Source organism: Penicillium subrubescens (genome assembly GCF_028828155.1).
Source record: "Penicillium subrubescens strain IBT 31985 chromosome Unknown utg000001l_segment0_segment0, whole genome shotgun sequence".
Lineage (NCBI taxonomy): Eukaryota > Fungi > Ascomycota > Eurotiomycetes > Eurotiales > Aspergillaceae > Penicillium > Penicillium subrubescens.
This window is the reverse complement of record NW_026643151.1, coordinates 3,107,462-3,125,534: the sequence shown is the minus strand read 5'-3', so window position 1 is coordinate 3,125,534 and position 18,073 is coordinate 3,107,462. Positions and strand designations below refer to the sequence as shown.

The 18,073-nt window shown below is 51.3% G+C and overlaps 5 protein-coding genes across 5 annotated transcripts; 3 read left to right on the top strand and 2 right to left on the bottom strand.

The window, feature by feature from the left end:
• Positions 1-541: 541 nt before the first annotated feature.
• On the top strand, positions 542-3,630 carry N7473_001062 (60S ribosomal eL15 domain-containing protein; the record flags this gene model as incomplete). Its single annotated transcript, XM_057147002.1, is given in 7 exon segments — positions 542-634; positions 651-1,239; positions 1,300-1,971; positions 2,381-2,406; positions 2,509-2,595; positions 2,819-3,202; positions 3,281-3,630. 7 exon segments carry the CDS (start codon positions 542-544, stop codon positions 3,419-3,421), a joined length of 1,992 nt encoding a protein of 663 aa, XP_057014888.1. The 3' UTR covers positions 3,422-3,630.
• Positions 3,631-4,283: 653 nt separating this feature from the next.
• N7473_001061 (HECT-type E3 ubiquitin-protein ligase) lies at positions 4,284-8,063 on the top strand (the record flags this gene model as incomplete). Its single annotated transcript, XM_057147001.1, has 3 exons — positions 4,284-4,902; positions 4,966-7,083; positions 7,141-8,063. 3 exons carry the CDS (start codon positions 4,284-4,286, stop codon positions 8,061-8,063), a joined length of 3,660 nt encoding a protein of 1,219 aa, XP_057014887.1.
• A 2,100-nt stretch (positions 8,064-10,163) lies between these two features.
• N7473_001060 (beta-glucosidase) lies at positions 10,164-12,920 on the top strand (the record flags this gene model as incomplete). The annotated part of the gene is made up of 7 exons (XM_057147000.1): positions 10,164-10,290; positions 10,348-10,430; positions 10,495-10,661; positions 10,724-10,857; positions 10,911-10,999; positions 11,062-11,222; positions 11,276-12,920. 7 exons carry the CDS (start codon positions 10,164-10,166, stop codon positions 12,918-12,920), a joined length of 2,406 nt encoding a protein of 801 aa, XP_057014886.1.
• A 147-nt stretch (positions 12,921-13,067) lies between these two features.
• On the bottom strand, positions 13,068-13,577 carry N7473_001059 (MAPEG family protein; the record flags this gene model as incomplete). The annotated part of the gene is made up of 1 exon (XM_057146999.1): positions 13,068-13,577. One exon carries the CDS (start codon positions 13,575-13,577, stop codon positions 13,068-13,070), a length of 510 nt encoding a protein of 169 aa, XP_057014885.1.
• Positions 13,578-15,316: 1,739 nt separating this feature from the next.
• Positions 15,317-17,051, bottom strand: N7473_001058 (glycoside hydrolase family 32 protein; the record flags this gene model as incomplete). The annotated part of the gene is made up of 1 exon (XM_057146998.1): positions 15,317-17,051. The coding sequence occupies one exon, from the start codon at positions 17,049-17,051 to the stop codon at positions 15,531-15,533; it is 1,521 nt and encodes a 506-aa protein (XP_057014884.1). The 3' UTR covers positions 15,317-15,530.
• Between the last annotated feature and the right edge of the window lie 1,022 nt (positions 17,052-18,073).

Genomic DNA, 18,073 nt, shown 5'->3' with positions numbered 1-18,073 from the left:
ATTTCTTGGAATGGGGGGAGCCACAAGACCCCCGCAAGCGGTACCTCCGCAAACAGCGTTCTACCTAATCCGGCCAACATTTTACTATGCCACCTTTTACATTTTATACATTTTCCCCACTACACGGCGATTGCGGCTAATGTTTCTGTTTTTCCAAGTCTGGAATCAACGTGAAGGGCCCGTTCTGCCTCGTGGTCGGAGACGCCGTTCACATTCTTGCGACGGACACGATTCGCCCTTGCATTCCTTGCCCGATGCTGCTGTAGAATACTGTAGGTCATTGTAATCGGGTTTGGACTGGAAGTGGGTAGATGACTCGCCGCTTAGTCGTCGTTTTTGGGCATTCACCTAATCAAAACCAAATCACTTTCTCGTGAGCCTTCATGAACTTTCTCCCCTCCTCTGCGGTCTTCAGCGGTCTTCAACGAGCAACTCATCATGTGTATGCACCCCTCGCGGGCATCCCGATATTGACCGCCAACTCCATTATCCGCTCGTGCGAAAAGCCAATTCCACATACCTCGCCAGTTTCATCGCAACTATGTCGAGAACATCTGTTGCTCACTCGATGTCAACAGTGGCCACGCTTTTTGCTGGCCCGGGAAGCGCCGCCAACATCTCTGGCTCAGTCCATGTATGTAAACCCTCAGCCATGGAATGCTTCCAAGCAGCAAGTACTCACGCGAGATTCTCTTCAGGAAAATGTAGGATTTCGATTTGTTTTGGACCGAACTGTACAAACGTTGTCGACCAATGGAGTTCCTGACTCTCGTCAAATCTCTGGCCTCCTGTTCGTGCCTACTTTGGCGGCAGAAGATCCTTGCAATGATCTTGCCGCAAAATTTGTCCCGAGGAATGTCACTCGCCACGAGGACATCTCAAACTTTCGGTATCCGTCGATTGGAATTGCGCCATGGATTTCCGTGGCTTGCACCAACTCCTTTTTGGCCGCCTCGCGGGAGGCTGAGTCCGATGCGCTGGTGTTCTTTCAGCCACATAAGAACGAGTCCGGGATCCCTCCTCCGGCTACTGATCCTTGTTGGAATCTTGACGACAGTGACCAGTGGAAGAAAGACAACCATTATCCCATCTACGCAATCCCTGGACCTGCAGCAGCAACTCTCATGCGTGAACTTGCCTGGTTCTCCAACGGACAGACGAACCGAAGCGATGACGAAAATTATCCATCCTTCCAAAAGAGAGACAGTACTGTTCGGTTGTTCACGATGATTGCCAATGGTAAGCCATTCCAATTTTCAGGATCCTTCCCTGCACAGTCTCTAACATTTCGGATCACAGAAACCCAGACAGACTCGAGCCTAAGTCTATGGAGCTTCGCGGTCATAATTCTCGGATCAATTCTTGGGTTGAGCTTGATAATGTACATCATCTATCTGACCCTCAAGCGAAAACGGCTTTTGCGAGAAGCAGCATTTGCTGCTAATGGGCAGCATGATATCGAGGCGCTCCAAATGCGCCCCACGAACCCAGTTCTGGTGCCCCACGAGGTTGTCGAGCAATTGCCTCTTTACACCTATGCAGGCCCAAGGACTTCCTCCACAGCTTCGCTCGTTAAGGACGAGATTGAAACCAGTGTGGCAGAAATAGACCCCAAGAGTCAGTCTCCTGAGCCACCAACCACCGAGGAGGCCCAGGAGGCTCATGGGGAACTCCCCCAAGATACACAGAGGGTGGTTGGCATTCGAAGACCAACACCGGCCGTGATCAATCCTGGTAGTGGCGTGGTCGTGGCTTCTGCAAACCCGTATCGACTGAGCCATACCCAAACTACTTGTGCAATCTGCTTTGATCCGTTCATCATTGGATCGACCAGGGTCCGTGAGCTCCCATGCGGACACATCTTCGACCCTGGTTGTATCGACCCATGGCTCTTGACGCGGAATAGCGAGTGTCCATTGTGCAAGATGAGCGTTCTTTCATCGGCCTCGGTCAACAGCCCGGCCACACGAGGTGCCTGAAGATAATTGACACGTTTGAGATTTGGAGATTAAAATACCCTGCATCAATCAGCATATGTGTGTTTAGCGAGTTTGTTAGTGTGTGCATCTGTTTTACAACGTGAATAGATTTAGAGTGAGAGGATGGATCAAGAAATAAAGTTTCTCTCACAATCCAGTATTTACTAGAAACATGACTCCTTACCACCATTCTTTCGTCCCCCTGGAGCCAGGTATTGTCCATAGAAACAATCTGCAGTGACACCTGAGGCCTCAACTGAGGCAGAAAGAGGCGAAGGCGGTGTGGGTAATATCCACGTGATAAACATTTTATGATTGGTCCCACAGACCAGGCTCGGCTAATCGCTAGCGTCCCACACACATTCTCTCTAACTGACCTTTCTCCTTCGAACTTTTCGCAGTTGCGACAACGACAACCGACGACCTCGTGAAGCCGACAAGGTACGCTCCCACTCCCACGCCTCGCTTAATTTCGACATTCTATACATCGAGAAACCACCAGTGTCCTAACTTTCACAATTATTTCCAGATGGGTGCCCTCAAGTACGTCGAAGAGATCCAGAAGAAGAAGCAGTCCGATGTCATTCGGTTCCTGCTCCGCGTTCGCTGCTGGGAGGTAAGATAGAACTCCCCCGACCCTCGATTGCCTAACATCTCCGCCGAGCGCTCGTGTGCGTAGCCATAGGAAATGCCTGGATTCCTGGTATTACTGGACGGCTCAGAACCGAACCTCATTCGGCGGAAATGGTTTTTTTCTTGTGGCACAGCAATGAGACCCTTTGGGACTCATGTGTCTTGCTATACACTCGTTGAACATTGCTGAGAGTGCATCAATATAGCTCCGCCAGCTGAACGCCATCCACCGTGCTTCGCGCCCCTCTCGTCCCGACAAGGCCCGTCGTCTCGGTTACAAGGCCAAGCAGGGTTACGTCGTCTACCGCATCCGTGTCCGCCGCGGTGGTCGCAAGCGCCCTGCCCCCAAGGGTGCCACCTACGGCAAGCCCACCAACCAGGGTATCAACCAGCTCAAGTACCAGCGTGCTCTCCGTGCCACCGCTGAGGAGCGTGTTGGCCGCCGCTGCGCCAACTTGCGTGTCCTGAACTCCTACTGGATCAACCAGGACTCCACCTACAAGTACTTCGAGGTCATCTGTGTTGACCCCCAGCACAAGGCCATCCGCCGTGACGCTCGCATCAACTGGATCTGCAACCCCGTCCACAAGGTGAGTTTTCCAATGACGTGAAGAAAATTTCTTCCAACCTCTGTGGAATCGACCATAACTGACTGAATTTTCCTACAGCACCGCGAGGCCCGTGGTCTTACCGCCACTGGCAAGAAGTCCCGTGGTATCAACAAGGGCCACCGCTACAACAACACCAAGGCTGGCCGCCGCCACACCTGGAAGCTCCACAACACCCAGAGCTACTGGCGTTACCGTTAAGTGCATTAATGCACAGGCCTGGTGTTTTATGGTGGAAAATATTGGCTGCATGTGGTTATCTCTTCGATCGATTCTCTCCCGGATCGTTTCATTTACGCTGGGTTCGAGTTTAATGCAGACCAGCAGGATCTGTTTTTAGCCAAAAAGCCATCTTTGTTTTATGTTGAATTCCCCCCTGATTAACGAAGTATGACTGGTTCAACTCCATACCGGCGCTCCGGAATTGTAGAACACGTAAACCTTCCTTTTAGACTTGCTCTGCATTGAATTGCTGTACAATCACCCCATAGGCTCATAGTAATAGGCTTCGACGGGTGCTCGCGTGCTGCAGCGGGGGTCTACTTTGTACACACTTCAGCACCTCGAACAACGAAATCCACGAGTCTCAGTGGATCATCAGGCTAGATACTAGCCCGAATCTCTGACAGACTAATTGTCAGACTCCGCGGTGGGCGAATCATCATCACTCTTCAGAGACACCTTTGGCGTGCCAAAAATAGCCTGACTCTATGCCTGAGGCAGCAACACGGCCCTGCCCTGTTAATTAGCCACTTGCCCAATCCGTCCGTGGTCGAGGATAAGCTCTTGCTACGACATCTCCTCTAAAGCGATATTGAAACTGTTGCGTCACTTGAAGCTGAAAGGGTTCCCTTCCTTTGTGTGATTTGCTTCGTTGCAGCTTCAGCCCTTGGTTGTGGGACAGAGAAACACTGCCATTAACACTCCAGGCACCTTATTATAGCTTCCCCGCGGTCGATTCGCATGAGCCGAGTACGAACACCAAGCTACTCACGTAGGCCCACTACCTGGGGTATTCTAAAATCAGCAACTCTGCCACCCTCTGTCGACTAGATGCGCCCTCATGCCCTCCCGGCCTGGACGTGACCCGCCGCTGCCTCCACTGCCTCCGATCTTGAGTCCTGGCATCACCGCTCCTCCCTCGAACCTTCCCCGGGCACCTCCCCGAGCTCCTGCCTCAGAAATCACAAGGAAACGGTTACCCGAGCGTCAGAATGCGCCGACGATGGCCGCGATGAACGGCTCCGCGCCAACCAGTCCTCGTCGTGGGCACCACCGCTCAATCAGCCATCCATTTCCATTCCCTGGACTCGGCAAGAGGCGTGACAAAGGAAAAGCCAACATGTGGGAATCAGATTCGGACTCCGATGAGGTTACATTTCCCATGGATACGGTTGATGGAAGCCTTCGGAAGGACTCGAAGGGTGGAGGGGATCTTGCAGAAACGAAATGCCAAACTTGCAGCTCGACAGTACGATGGCCACGGAACTTGACCACATTTCGATGCTCCGCTTGCTTGACGGTGACTGATCTGGAGCCCGAACCGTCCACTGAGTCCCAAACCTACGGTAACCCGGACGCCAAAGACAGGACACGAGGCTGGCGCCTTAAGAAACAGCCCTTCGACGATCGTCCCTTACCACCGCTGCCACCATCCGCACGGCCACCAGAGCAGAAGCCAGGTATGTCCCCATCAAATTGTTCGAACACCTCAAATCAGCAGGCTTGACTGACTGCTGTCTCAGAGATGCCGTTGTCGGCCAGGTACATGAGCGATCTAATTGACCGATGCCTTTCAATGTACTTCGATGGTCTTTTGAATGGATCTAGATCGAGTTCGGGGCCAGATGACGAACGAAACGGCCGAGCACGTCCTCCTCAACAGGAGGGAATACCCTCAACAACCCGTGGCCCTGGTGGCCATCTATCCGCCCCTCGAGACCCTCGAGATCCCCGAAGCCGTAGCACATCTGGATCTGGCGAACGACTTGGCGTCCCAAACAACAAGTCAACTTTTTTGACACCGCACGTGGCTCAATGGGCAGGCAAGGTTACGCAAGTCCGGACTCGAGCCAATTCAGATCTACAGTCAAGTCCAAAGACCAATCGTCATCCGCAGGACCGCCCGGTACACCATTCAGATCTGGAGAACAAAGACCGCGAATCTCCCCATCGGGTATTTGAGCAATTAGAGAACTACCTGATTGCCGCTTTGAAAGGCATCGATGTTCTTAATACGTCTTTCTCAACTCATCAACCCTCTATTCGATCTGCTAGTAGTGGTAATCCTCCGAGGATGAAAATCGATCCTAATACTCTCATGGAACCGACTTTGAATGCGGCCGTGTTTGAGCCGGATGCCAAAACTCTCCTCCTGGGAGATTTGGCCGAAAACTCATCGTGGTGGATGACGGAATGGGCCCAGGCTGAGGGACAAATGCCGTCATCAGCTAAAGAGAAAGGAAGTCAAGATTCTCGTTTGGCATCTTCAAGATCTCCTCGCATCAACTGGGCTGAGGTGGCACGGTGGTATCAGTTGCTCCTGACTGCTGGGAGCTCTTGGGCTGAACGTTGGGTTGCCAAGAGACCTGAGTATCCGCGTTCCGACGCCGAGGCGGCTCGTCAAAAGAGGTGGGAATCAGCGGATCTTGCTCAACTGGAGAGAGAGATCATCGATTCGCGCCTGCATCTTCAGCGGACATTTATGAAAGCCGTCGAGAATCTTTTGAAGCGCCCGCGCCGGCTCATCAAGAAACCGGATGATACCAGATGGCTCTTCATATTGCTTGCAAACCCTTTGTTGTCATCCCCTAATGCCTATTTGCCCCCTCGGCCTGTGCAGGCATCCCACCCTGACAGCCGACGTCCATCCTACCCGAGCGACGGCCCACGGCCGACCACGAGGGAGGACAAATCTTCAAACAAAGACCACAACCGCCAAGGAGGCTCTAATCGACATCATGGAATTGCGAAGCGGATTTTTGGATTGATGTCTAATGCTCCCAATGAGTGTCATCATTATTTCGTCTCCTGGTTCTCTCGGTTTTCTCCCGGTCAATTCGAACGGATTGTTGAATTGGCCGGTGGCTTTGTCACTTATCGATTGACTCGTCAGCATGGCCGTAAGCGCAGTGAAATTCCAAAAGATGGCGATGAGCTTATCCCAAGTTTCGCCAGCGCGGCGGGTAACACGCCCGCGGAGCTACATGCAGCCATTAACAATCGCCGCAGCCCACAAAAAAAGTCGGAGAAGAAGAAGGAAGCTCCAATGGTATATGTGGAGGATTGGCAGATCAAAGCCGGATCAAGAGTCTTGTCCTTGCTATTCATTGCGAATACAGACGGTTCCAGGAAGTCCGCTGTGTCTCTACGAGATCTACGATCTCAGCGTCATCCTAATTCTGCTGGACAGTCTGGACGTCGTGACAATTATATGGTCCCCATTAGTGCTTTCTACAACACCTTGCTGGACTATTCAGACCTGATTGCTGACTTTGATGTCTGGGAGTCAAAAAGCGGCAAATTCTCGTTCTGCCAATACCCTTTCCTCCTAAGCATTTGGGCCAAGATTCGCATCATGGAGCATGATACTCGCCGGCAGATGGAGGTGAAAGCGCGCGAGGCCTTCTTCAGCAGCATCCTGACTCAGCGTGCGGTCAGTCAATATCTTGTACTGAAGGTGCGACGTGAATGTCTAGTCGAGGACAGCATGCGCGCCGTGGGCGAGTCTGTTGGAGCTGGGTCCGAAGAAATCAAGAAAGGACTTCGTATTGAATTTGTTGGAGAGGAGGGTGTTGATGCCGGTGGCCTTCGCAAGGAGTGGTTCCTCCTGCTTGTCCGGGAGGTCTTCGATCCCCACCACGGTAAGTAAACAATGGATTTCTAGCTGGGATCTGTGATCATTTGCTGACTCGGAACAGGTCTCTTCGTTTACGATGACGACTCCCAGTATTGCTATTTCAATCCGTATTGCTTCGAGTCCTCTGAGCAATTCTACTTGATTGGCGCCTTGCTTGGCCTTGCCATTTACAACTCCACCATTCTGGACGTCGACTTGCCCCCATTTGCGTTCAGGAAATTGCTTGCAGCCGCGCCTCAGAACACCGGTTCACATCCACCCAACCCACATACATCAAAGTTCAAGTGTACATTGGACGACCTCGCCGAATTCCGACCCGCTCTTGCCAAGGGGCTTCGAGGCCTTCTTGAATTTGAGGGTGATGTTGCCGAGACGTTTTGCTATGACTTTGTCGCTCAAGTTGACCGGTATGGAGAGGTTGTGACAGTACCCTTGTGCACCGGGGGCGAGAAGCGAGCCGTGACCAATTCGAATCGGCGCGAATTTGTTGACTTGTATGTCCGCTACCTCCTCGACACGGCCGTGACTCGGCAATTTGAGCCATTCAAACGGGGCTTTTTTACCGTGTGCGGGTGCAATGCTCTCGCACTGTTCCGATCGGAGGAGATTGAGTTGCTCGTTCGCGGCTCCGACGAACCGCTTGATGTAACATCGCTGCGGGCCGTTGCTACCTACGACAATTGGTCAAACCAACGGCCTGAGGCAATTGCAGTGGTGCAATGGTTCTGGGACTTTTTTGAGCGTGCCCAGCCCCAGGCCCAACGGAAGATTCTGTCTTTCGTGACGGGCAGTGATCGAATTCCCGCTATGGGCGCCACCAGCTTGTCTATTCGGCTTGCATGTCTCGGAGACGATTGCTCCCGGTATCCGATCGCACGGACCTGCTTCAACACTCTCGGTCTTTACCGGTACAGTTCTCGGGAGAAGCTCGAGAAGCTTCTTTGGGATGCAGTTGTGAATAGTGAAGGCTTTGGGTTGAAGTGATACCGCCTTCTTCTCGGGAACTTTGCTTTTTTGATTTCTTGGCGCTCGCTCATTGCCGTGCCCCTCATGATGGCTATGAATGTTTTGTATAGACACGCTGGGCGTTTGCTTTTATTTTTCTTTTTGGACAGGCATTTGTCTTGAGAGTCTTGAGAGAATGGAGTTGGCTATGCCTTTGCTCGGTGCGATGCACTGTGGACTCATTCTTTTTGTTCCTTTGCTGTATTTCCAAATGCACAGGGAGGCGTTTTACGGTTTCATTGCAATGACACACGATTTCTCCAGTTTGGAACCCAGTCTCCCCGCAATAAATGAACTAATTTAGCGGGGAGACAAGTTTTGCTACGTAAATCGACTACTAATAAGGTAAAGTCTCCTGGACTTTATCTACGTGAAGCCCGGACTTTCTTCGGGTCGGCTGGCCGCGCGAGATGCCGATATAGGCCGTTGTCTCCTTTGACCGCATCCCGTATATCTGCCTTCTCTGGTGGTCCCTGGGAAGCCTGGATGAAGAAACCCGAGGAACAGTCACACTAGACATAACTCAACTTTCTCTTTTGAAAGGTCTTGCCAATTGTGTTTCAAACTGTCTTACTTGATGGCTCAAGCATCATCTCACGGCTCATCTTTCCAAGTATGAATGACTGATGAGATGATTGTGCAGTCTTCTCGGTATTCGAACCCCACTATGCGCCTTTTCTCGGACGATGGGACAAATCTAGAGGGCGATTCCGTCTTCGGCGTGTATCCTGCTGACCGATGACCGAGTCATCACGAGAAGGGCCTTGGCCCCTTTGCCATGTTAAATCCGGCACTAGGCCGACAAATCCACTCCGAGATCCCGTGTGTAAACTGTGTATGCCTCGGGGAGGAAGTAGATGCGGGGGTTGGAAAAAGTTCTTGTCCAGATGGCTGATGCTAAGCTCCACTAAGGTTGGGATTCGTCCGCTGCTTGGCCACTTAAACCAAGGAAAACTCTCTTTTACCCACACTGGCCACGCGAGCCGGGCAACCAAACCGTGGAAAAGATATCAACAGCCACCAATTTGCGCTACCACGGTGAGAAACTGAAGTTTTTGAATGATTTTCAAGCTTCGTATTTGCGTATTTTGGACCTCCCCTGCGCAGTCCAAGTCTACAGTAATCACAATCCTTGCCGTGACCTACAGCACCCCAGATTTGTGAACCCCATGCGAGTCCTGCACAAAGCCCCACATTCAGCATCCTTCATCCCCACAACTCCGCGCTGTTGGCCCTCAGACCTCCACACTCTGTGCGGTAAAGTGTAGACCAGATCTTCGGCACTCCTCCGTGGAATCAGTTGGCTGCCTGAACACCAAATGAGAGTGGATTCTGCTCCTGGAAGAGGTTAGCACGAAAGGACGTCCGATAAATCTCCGTTGCTCTAGAATGTTCGCGGGTTGCTTGTGTGAAACATTCCCCAGATAGATCTGAGGACAAAGGATCGATAGAGTCCTGTGGAGGAGGAGACAAAGGGCAGGTAATTCCACAGTCCAAATAGGTGAGACTTCCAGTTCAAGTCCTGATATAGTTCATATAGACGCTATACTAAAGACCATGGAGGATGCGTATATCCCGAGGAAGCTCCTCATTTCTTGCAAAATCCTTTCTCTGGACCACAGGAAGTACTAGGGAGGCCGGGCATCCGAAGTTTAGCCAGCCCGAAAGTCAAAAAAAGCCACTAGTCGCGAACTTGCTCCGATAGGCCCCTCCACAACCATCATTTCAATCTACCCAGACCTAGAGCACAGACGCGGGGTTGGCTTTCTTCACCCCATGATGCCAAGTGTGGAGAGGAAGTATACTCCACGGCTCATGTCGACGACTCAAGAGACGGGAGCAACGCCCTGGGTATCGGCCAAAGAGGAAAGAATGAAGGAAGATCTGTCTCTGTATCCCAGATTGTGTTCGGACTCCCGGCAAATGTCATCGCCGACGAGATGCAAGCCGTGCTATGACAGCATAGGAGTACCTAGGAAAAAAATTATTTAGAGAAGCTCGAGTCGCCTGTCTGGTGTCCCTGTTGATCACGAACTCACTTCAATCCGATCACGGCTCGATAGAGTGTACCTGAGCACGATGGTCTCTGCAAAGCAACTAGCATTGGCTGCGGCCATGCTGTCTGTTTGTGGACTGAGCTATGCGGAGAGTAACATTACCTCCGATACTTATTTCTATGGCCAGTCTGAGCCTGTATACCCCTCGCGTAGGTTGAGTTCTTTCCTTTGAATCCCTGAGGGTTCTGCTAGCTAAAACCACACAGCCAATGCTACCGGTTCTGGTGAATGGGCCAAGGCCTATGAGAAGGCCGCTGCCATGGTCTCCAAGATGACTTTGGAAGAGAAGGTTCGTCGCAATATTAGTAATCCATATCTGACAGCGATACTGACCGTTGTAACCAATCTTCCAGAACAACCTCACGTATGGTATCAGTAGCACTGCGAATGGATGCTCTGGAAACATTCCGGCTATTCCTCGTTTGGGATTCACAGGTCTTTGTCTTCAAGATGCAGGACAAGGTGTCCGCAATACCGATGCTGTTAACAGTTACCCGAGTGGTATTCACGTCGGCGCTAGGTGAGTCTCATAGCTCCTCCGGAATGATGAGAATTTTACATCTAACATGCGTCTTCCATTAGCTGGAACAGGACTCTTGCCTACGAGCGAGGCTGGCATATGGGTGGGGAGTTCAGAAAGAAGGGTGTCCAGGTAGCATTGGGCCCAGTCGTTGGCCCACTGGGAAGAACTACTACCGGTGGCAGAAACTGGGAAGGTGAGTGCCAAGAGGTAGAGAGCGGCGATATTCGCATTGCTAACATTCTCAAGGTCCCTCCAACGATCCCTACCTCGGTGGTGCGCTCGCCGCCTCAACCGTCCAAGGAACACAAGAGCAAGGTGTTATCACAAGTGTCAAGGTATGTCATTCACCGGAGCAGTCATTGGAATGCATTGATACTAAATCTCAAACTATCTATAGCACTTCATCGCCAACGAGCAAGAGCTTTACCGCAACCCTACCACAAACTCCGATAACCAGACTGTCGAGTCCATTTCCAGCAACATTGATGATAAGACCATGCACGAGCTGTATATGTGGCCTTTCCAAGATGCCCTCAAGGCAGGTGCTGGAAACATCATGTCAGTTGCATCAAAATGGACAATTGATGGGATTTTGGCTAACCCTTCCCTAGGTGTTCCTACAACCGAGTGAACAACTCTTATGCTTGCCAGAACAGCAAGGCTTTAAACGGACTGTTGAAGACCGAGTTGGGCTTCCAGGGCTTCGTCGTGACCGATTGGGACGCACAGCACTCCGGTGTGGCTGCAGCCCTCGCTGGTCTTGATATGGCCATGCCCGACGGTCAATCCTTCTGGGGAAACAACTTTACAGAGGCTTTCACCAACGGTAGTGTCCCCGTGTCTCGTCTGGACGATATGGCTACTCGTATCATTGCAACTTGGTACCAGATGGGACAAGATGACTCGAGCTATCCCGCCCCTGGTGTTGGCATGCCGTACAACATCAGCGAGCCTCATACTATTGTGAATGCTCTCACTGCTGATGCCAAGCCCGTTTTGTATGAGGGAGCCGTGGAAGGCCATGTTCTGGTCAAGAACGTCAACAATGCTCTCCCCCTCCAGTCTCCCAAATTGGTTTCAGTCTTTGGCTGGGATGCTAAGGCCCCTGATACCATGATGCCGAATGGAGAGTTCTTCATTTACAACCCCTGGACTTTGGGCTTGGAGCCCGCGATCTACCAGACCGGCGACGTTTTCTTGAACTCCGGCCTTGACGTGCCTGACTACTACCAGGTTGCATTCAATGGAACCCTCTCGGTTGGTGGTGGCAGTGGTGCAAGCACTGGCCCTTACCTGAGTGCACCCCTCGATGCTCTCCAACAGCGGGCGTATGAGGATAACTCCCTGCTGATGTGGGATACCTCTGTGTTGCCCTCTTCCCGTGGTCTGATGGAGGCTTCTGATGCATGCTTGGTCTTTCTTAACGCCTTCGCTACAGAGAGCATGGACCGTCCCGGTCTGCGTGAGGACTATTCAGACGGCCTAGTGAAGCAAGTCGCATCAACTTGCGCTAACACCATCGTTGTCATTCACAATGCCGGAACTCGCCTCGTCGACCAATTCGCTGACCACGAGAACGTCACCGCAATTGTCTTTGCCCACCTTCCCGGTCAAGAATCTGGCCGTGCTATCGTGAACCTGCTTTACGGTGACGAGAACTTCAGCGGCAAGCTTCCCTACACCGTTGCTAAGAACGAATCCGACTACGCGACTTTGTTCCACTCTGGAGCAGTTACCCCTTACGGCCTCTTCCCCCAGGCGGACTTTGACGAGGGTATCCTCACTGACTACCGTTACTTCGACAAGCACGGTATCACCCCTCGCTACGAGTTCGGCTTTGGTCTCTCGTACACCACCTTCTCCTTCTCCGACCTCAAGGTCTCCGCCCCCAAGAAGAACATCGCCGCTTACCCCAGCGGAGCCATCGAGCAAGGTGGTGCAGTTGACCTGTGGGAAACTGTTGCGACTGTCACTGCCAAGGTCCGCAACACTGGCCGTAAGTCCGGTGCCGAAGTCGCTCAGATCTACATCGGCATCCCTGGAGGCCCTATCAAGCAACTCCGAGGCTTTGAGAAGGTCCTGATCCCCGCTGGCAAGTCTGTCAAGGTGACCTTCCCCTTGGCTCGTCGTGATTTGAGTACTTGGGATGTCGTTGCCCAGAAGTGGTTGCTCCAGAGTGGAACCTATAACATCTATGTTGGTTCTTCCAGCAAGGATCTTCCTCTGACTGCGACCATGCAGGTCACTAGCTCTTGAGTGGCTTAGAATTGTCTTTTGTGTTGCACCCGTTTGATAATAGACCAGTATCGCGGCCGCGAACTACACACTTTGCGAGATTTTGAATGAATTCTGGAATATAATACTACATTTTTTTCCCCAGCCATAATCTTCTATAAACGGAAATCATGCACTGAGACGTCTCCCAGCCTGATACAATAGCGCGAGACAGCTAACATTACCCCACCACCAAACCAAACCCCGAATCCAAGCCCACTTCGGCGTCCCAACAAAAATATAAACACCCCCGTAAACAAGACGAGCAATCGTATACGAAAAACCAGCAGCATTAATAATTTGCGCTGGAACCCCAGCATACGACGCGAAAAGCAGACTACCCACAAGGAGGGAGTAATTCTCGACCGAATTGGCATGAGCTGCGTCATTACGCTTGAGCATGTCGAGTTGTTTACGTGTGATTTTTCCATCGCGGACGGCAGCTTCGCCGTATTTGGCGAGGTCCTCACGCGGAGATACTTGGTGGTCGATGCCGTACCATTGCTTTAGTGTTCGCGAGGAGAGGACGCCGTAGGCCCAGAGGAAGTGGAATCCTAAGAAGGCGGGGCCGAAGTTTGGGATTGGTGAGTTGAGGGGATTGGTGGCTCGGAGACCGATGGCTGTTAAAAGGGAGGTCATTTTGATGATTGTTGAGGGATATTGGGCTTTATCGGGGGTGTTAGGAGGATGGTGCCTTTATGAACGCTGGTGAGGGGCTTTTGGCCCCCAAAAGCCGGCTTACTCGGATGGAATATATGCTGCTATTAAACAAGGGGGTGCACTAATGGCAGTCTGATCAGAACAGACAGGTCGAGGCACGAAAGGGGTAAGCAACTGGCACAAGAAACAAACAGCCCAAGTAGCATAGTCGGTGATGGACTGGAGGCCTCCAGTTCATGATAAATCGACAAATGACTTCAACCGCCTACTAGCCAATAGGACTGTAGGCCGTCAGGTAGAAGTGAAGAGACGGTACGACCGACTGGAATGAAAAATCGTCATAAAACCGAAAAAGAATGTACTGCGATTCAAATTGACTAGACTGACAGATAGTTGTCCCTCCCCTTTCCCCTCCCCTCATCCTCTCATCCTCATACATGAAGCCTTAGCCAGGGTTAACAGAACAAACAGGCCAAACAGTGCAAACGGAGCAAACAAAACGAACAAAACAATCAAGTAAAATATGACAATACCGAAAGAGAGCTCTTGCAGAAGGAATCGACCAAATCAAATAGAAAAGACTGTCGTTAGCAGCATGCCCAAAAATGATATTCTGGCAGCGGTTCCCCACTACACTAGAAGCACTTTAGCTAACTTTGATGCCCTACAGCCGAGTTCCAATCCAAACACGGTTGATCTATTGCCTCAATCGGAACAGTTGTATCCTATCCAGATCACGCACTTCAGATTCGAGATCGCAATCTTCCGGACTAAGCGGGTTATTTTGCTTCCGAACAATCGAGACGCCCTAAACCTATTTTTCGAACAACTAAAGGAATATGAGTTCTATTTCTACTTTTCTCCGAATAAAGAGAGATATTTGTCGCACCAAGAATCTAGAACAATCCCTTACATAGACTGTTATCCTCTTTGCATTCACTTTCTATTTTCGAGTTTGCGCGCTGTCTATTGCCAAGGTTGTCCTATACACCCTGTCCATTCAGGTCAGATAATGTCTGGGCAGACGAATAGCAGGGAGGAGATGGCCGATATAGTGAGAACTTTAGCTCAGGCCGCGATCGAACTCGTCTTGAATGCCCTAGCAGGGGCTTTTGAGTACGACAGATTTTGAGAAGAAGGGATACATTTCCATTGGTATTACGATCCCTGTTTGTTGGTATGGGGTCTCTGGGACGATTTGTCTAATGACAGGCACTTCTTGTCTGGTACTGTGATGTATGCCAGTTCGTAATAGAATATGACGAGACGCATCAAGAATCCTTAGAGAAACGCGATATCTCAAGATGGTTTAGTTCTGAACGCTTACTTTCTTGCCCGTTTCGACATGCGCCATGGGTGGGTTCCCTTTGGACACTCGTGTTCTGAAAATTTCGATAGCATAGCTTATGTAAAATCACAATGCAACCGGCAAAGACGCTTGCTCCTAGAATACTGACCGTCACTTTCAGGTCGCCAAGTTCAACCGCGAACCCACATTTACACGTCCCAAGCGAGTTCTGAACAGGGACGAGACAAACTATCCACCGGGGCGAGTATTATGGGCGAAGGTTAGAGGTGCAACTTGTTTAGCACTAAACCAACAGCCAGAACGATGAGCTGGCAATCTCCTCTCCTTGCGAGCGACTCGGGTATATTCCTATTATAGAAGCCAGAGGAGTAATTGGCGGACACATGGAGCGCGAACTTGCTTTATGAATCAATAGGAAAGATACATAAATAAGACAAAAGGTCGTAAGTATGAAAACGAGACTGAGCACGTAAATTTCCTTCATATCTATAGACGTCTGGGAAGTAGACAGTCAAAAGGTCAAGGCAAAGTAGAACCTTTCAGGACTAGAGAACACAAATTTACAATTATTGGACTCAGCAAGGCACGCGAGGCGGTGTCGAGGAAGTCCCATAGCTCCTATTTTAGCTGAGCGAGATGCCGCGCAACTCGACAGAGTGCAAATTGGCCGATCCCCCAGTCACCTCCAAGGACAGCCCGTCGGAGGTCTCGCTGGGAAAAATCAGGTCTGAAATGACAACTTCTCCTTCCCCACCAAAGACCTCCACCGAGCAAGTGTCAACTAGGACGCGGAGATGAATTACGCCAGAAGCATCTGGTTCCAGGGAAGCACTGTGGACTCCGCCTGCAGCGGGGTCGTAGGAGATGTCTCCACTCGTCGTTCGATCAACGGATATCGACGAATTTGTCTGGTCATACTGGATGATTGTCTGCTCCGACGCAGCCTTGCGCACTGCCAGCGAGAGTTTGGCGCCTGCGTTAATGGTAAAGGCAAGATTGATATCTAACGCGGTTCCGTGGATGGATGAAAACAACGTTTGGCCAGTGGTGATCGTTTGATTCCGGATTGACGCCAGCGGGGAACCCATGAGGGCGAGCTCGGTGACAGGCTGCTGGAGGAAGTATCGCTTGGAGGAAGTTTCCTTCAGGGTAAGGGTCCGGGGGAAAGACAACATCCCTTTCCAAGTATTGGTTGGTGGACTAGCGCCGTAGCTGTTCATAACGGAGGCAAGGATCCGCCGGCCATCTGCAACAGGAACATTTTCCCAGCTCAAGGCACCGTCGAAATCGCGACCGTGGTCGAGCCAAAGGGTAGAAGGATCGACAGGGTCAGGTCTGAATGTTGATCCGTCAAATGAGCCTGTCAGGGCTAAAACACCGTTACCACCGGCGGGAGATCCGTTTGCAGGGGTTATAATCAACACCCAGGTGGTCGCGTTTGTGCCCTGGATAGGGAGCTCGAACATATCAGGCACTTCCCACCCAGTAATTCCAGAGGGTAGACCCTCGACCTGGTCAGCAGAAAGGTCGCTCTTCCATGCCCAGGACTTTGCGTCCGACGATGTCCAAAACGTCAGCTTGTCCTGTCCGCCATGGGCCAGGACCATGACCCATTTCCCAGATGCCTGGTGGAAAAAGACCTTGGGGTCACGGGTCTCTAGTCCCCCGGTCTCGTCATGCGGTGACTCCTGGGTGGCAGAAATAATGGGATTGCCCGGGTACTTCGTCCAGGTCACGCCATCGTCAACGCTAAAGGCAAGACGCTGGTCCTGGGTCCCGTTGGAAGGAAAATAACCAGTGTAGTAGGCCAGATAGGGTGGGCTGGTAGAAGATCCCAGACCAGAGGTGTTGTCGGCATCATAATAGCTGGTGCCGGTGAACGCTTCGACGCCGTTCTCGCTTGTTATGGCAAGGGGCTCGTGAGTCCACTGGACCAAGTCACTACTAGTTGCATGGCCCCAGTTCAGATTGCCCCAGACATTTGCTGTTGGGTTGTGCTGATAGAACAGGTGCCAGGTTGACTTGATCTTAATCAACCCGTTGGGCTCGTTCATCCAGTTCTCCTCGGGGACAAAATGGTAGATTGGGCGGAAGTCATCCGCCATGACCCGAGTGGCGAGTGTGAATGCTAAGGCGAGGAACATGGTTGCTGCAACGATTCAAGTGTGCTTGTAAAGCGGTACGTAGAAGTGTGCTGACACCCATCCTCAGTTCTGACGACAAAGGCAATTTATACCCTCAAGATGCCATCAAGATCGTCACTTACGATCTCGTCGTTCAAGATCACCATCCAAGATTGCCATTCAAGGTTGTCATTCAAGGTTGCCATCCAAGATCGTCGTTCAAGGACGTCCTTTTTCACCCAGGCCAGGGGCATCCCAACTTTGAGTGGTCTTCAGATTGAGCAACTCCTGAAAACACATGCAATTACCACTGCATGTTACCCCTGCATATCACCCCCACTTACTCTGTACTTGCCCGGATAAACCAAACGAGAAGCACCTTGGGGCATCGCGGACCACCTAGTCTGTTCCGCGAGAACCTGGACCCACATTGATAATTCGTGGAGGTATTATTGTGGGGAAAACGCCATGGCTTGCGGGTTCGGATATCCCCGTATTGCTCTCGGGATGCTCGTCAGAAACATTTCGCAATAGGACCGGGCAGTTGCCAAGTTCGTCTTCTGTGATATCTGCTTCTGTCTTTGCAAAAATCTGTCTTAAATTGACTTTCGAGGCGAGAAGTCCAGCTCCTGATGTCATTCTTGGGGGCCGCAATGTTGGATAATCTGCGCGGACATGATGACTAAATGTAATATACACTTCTAACTATGTGATAACTATCCACCTTTCAATGGTCAGGTGATATTCTGGGTCTTTACTTTTCCGCTACTAGACACAGGGTGAGCGTGGACGAAACTTGTCATGTAGGGATGCATGACGGTGGTATTGCATTCCATGTGACCAATTTCTCCAATCCGCCTCAGCATTGGTGATGTCGGGCTGTTCCTTTAGCGTCGCGGGCGCGGAATATTCTCGGTAAAACTTTGTGTCGGGCGTCTGTATCCCGCTGCTTTGTATCCGTGCCTTCGCTACGGAGTACGCTGCGACCCACCCATCGGCTTACGCGTAAACGGATGGGTGGGTCCTAGCGAAGGGCACGGATA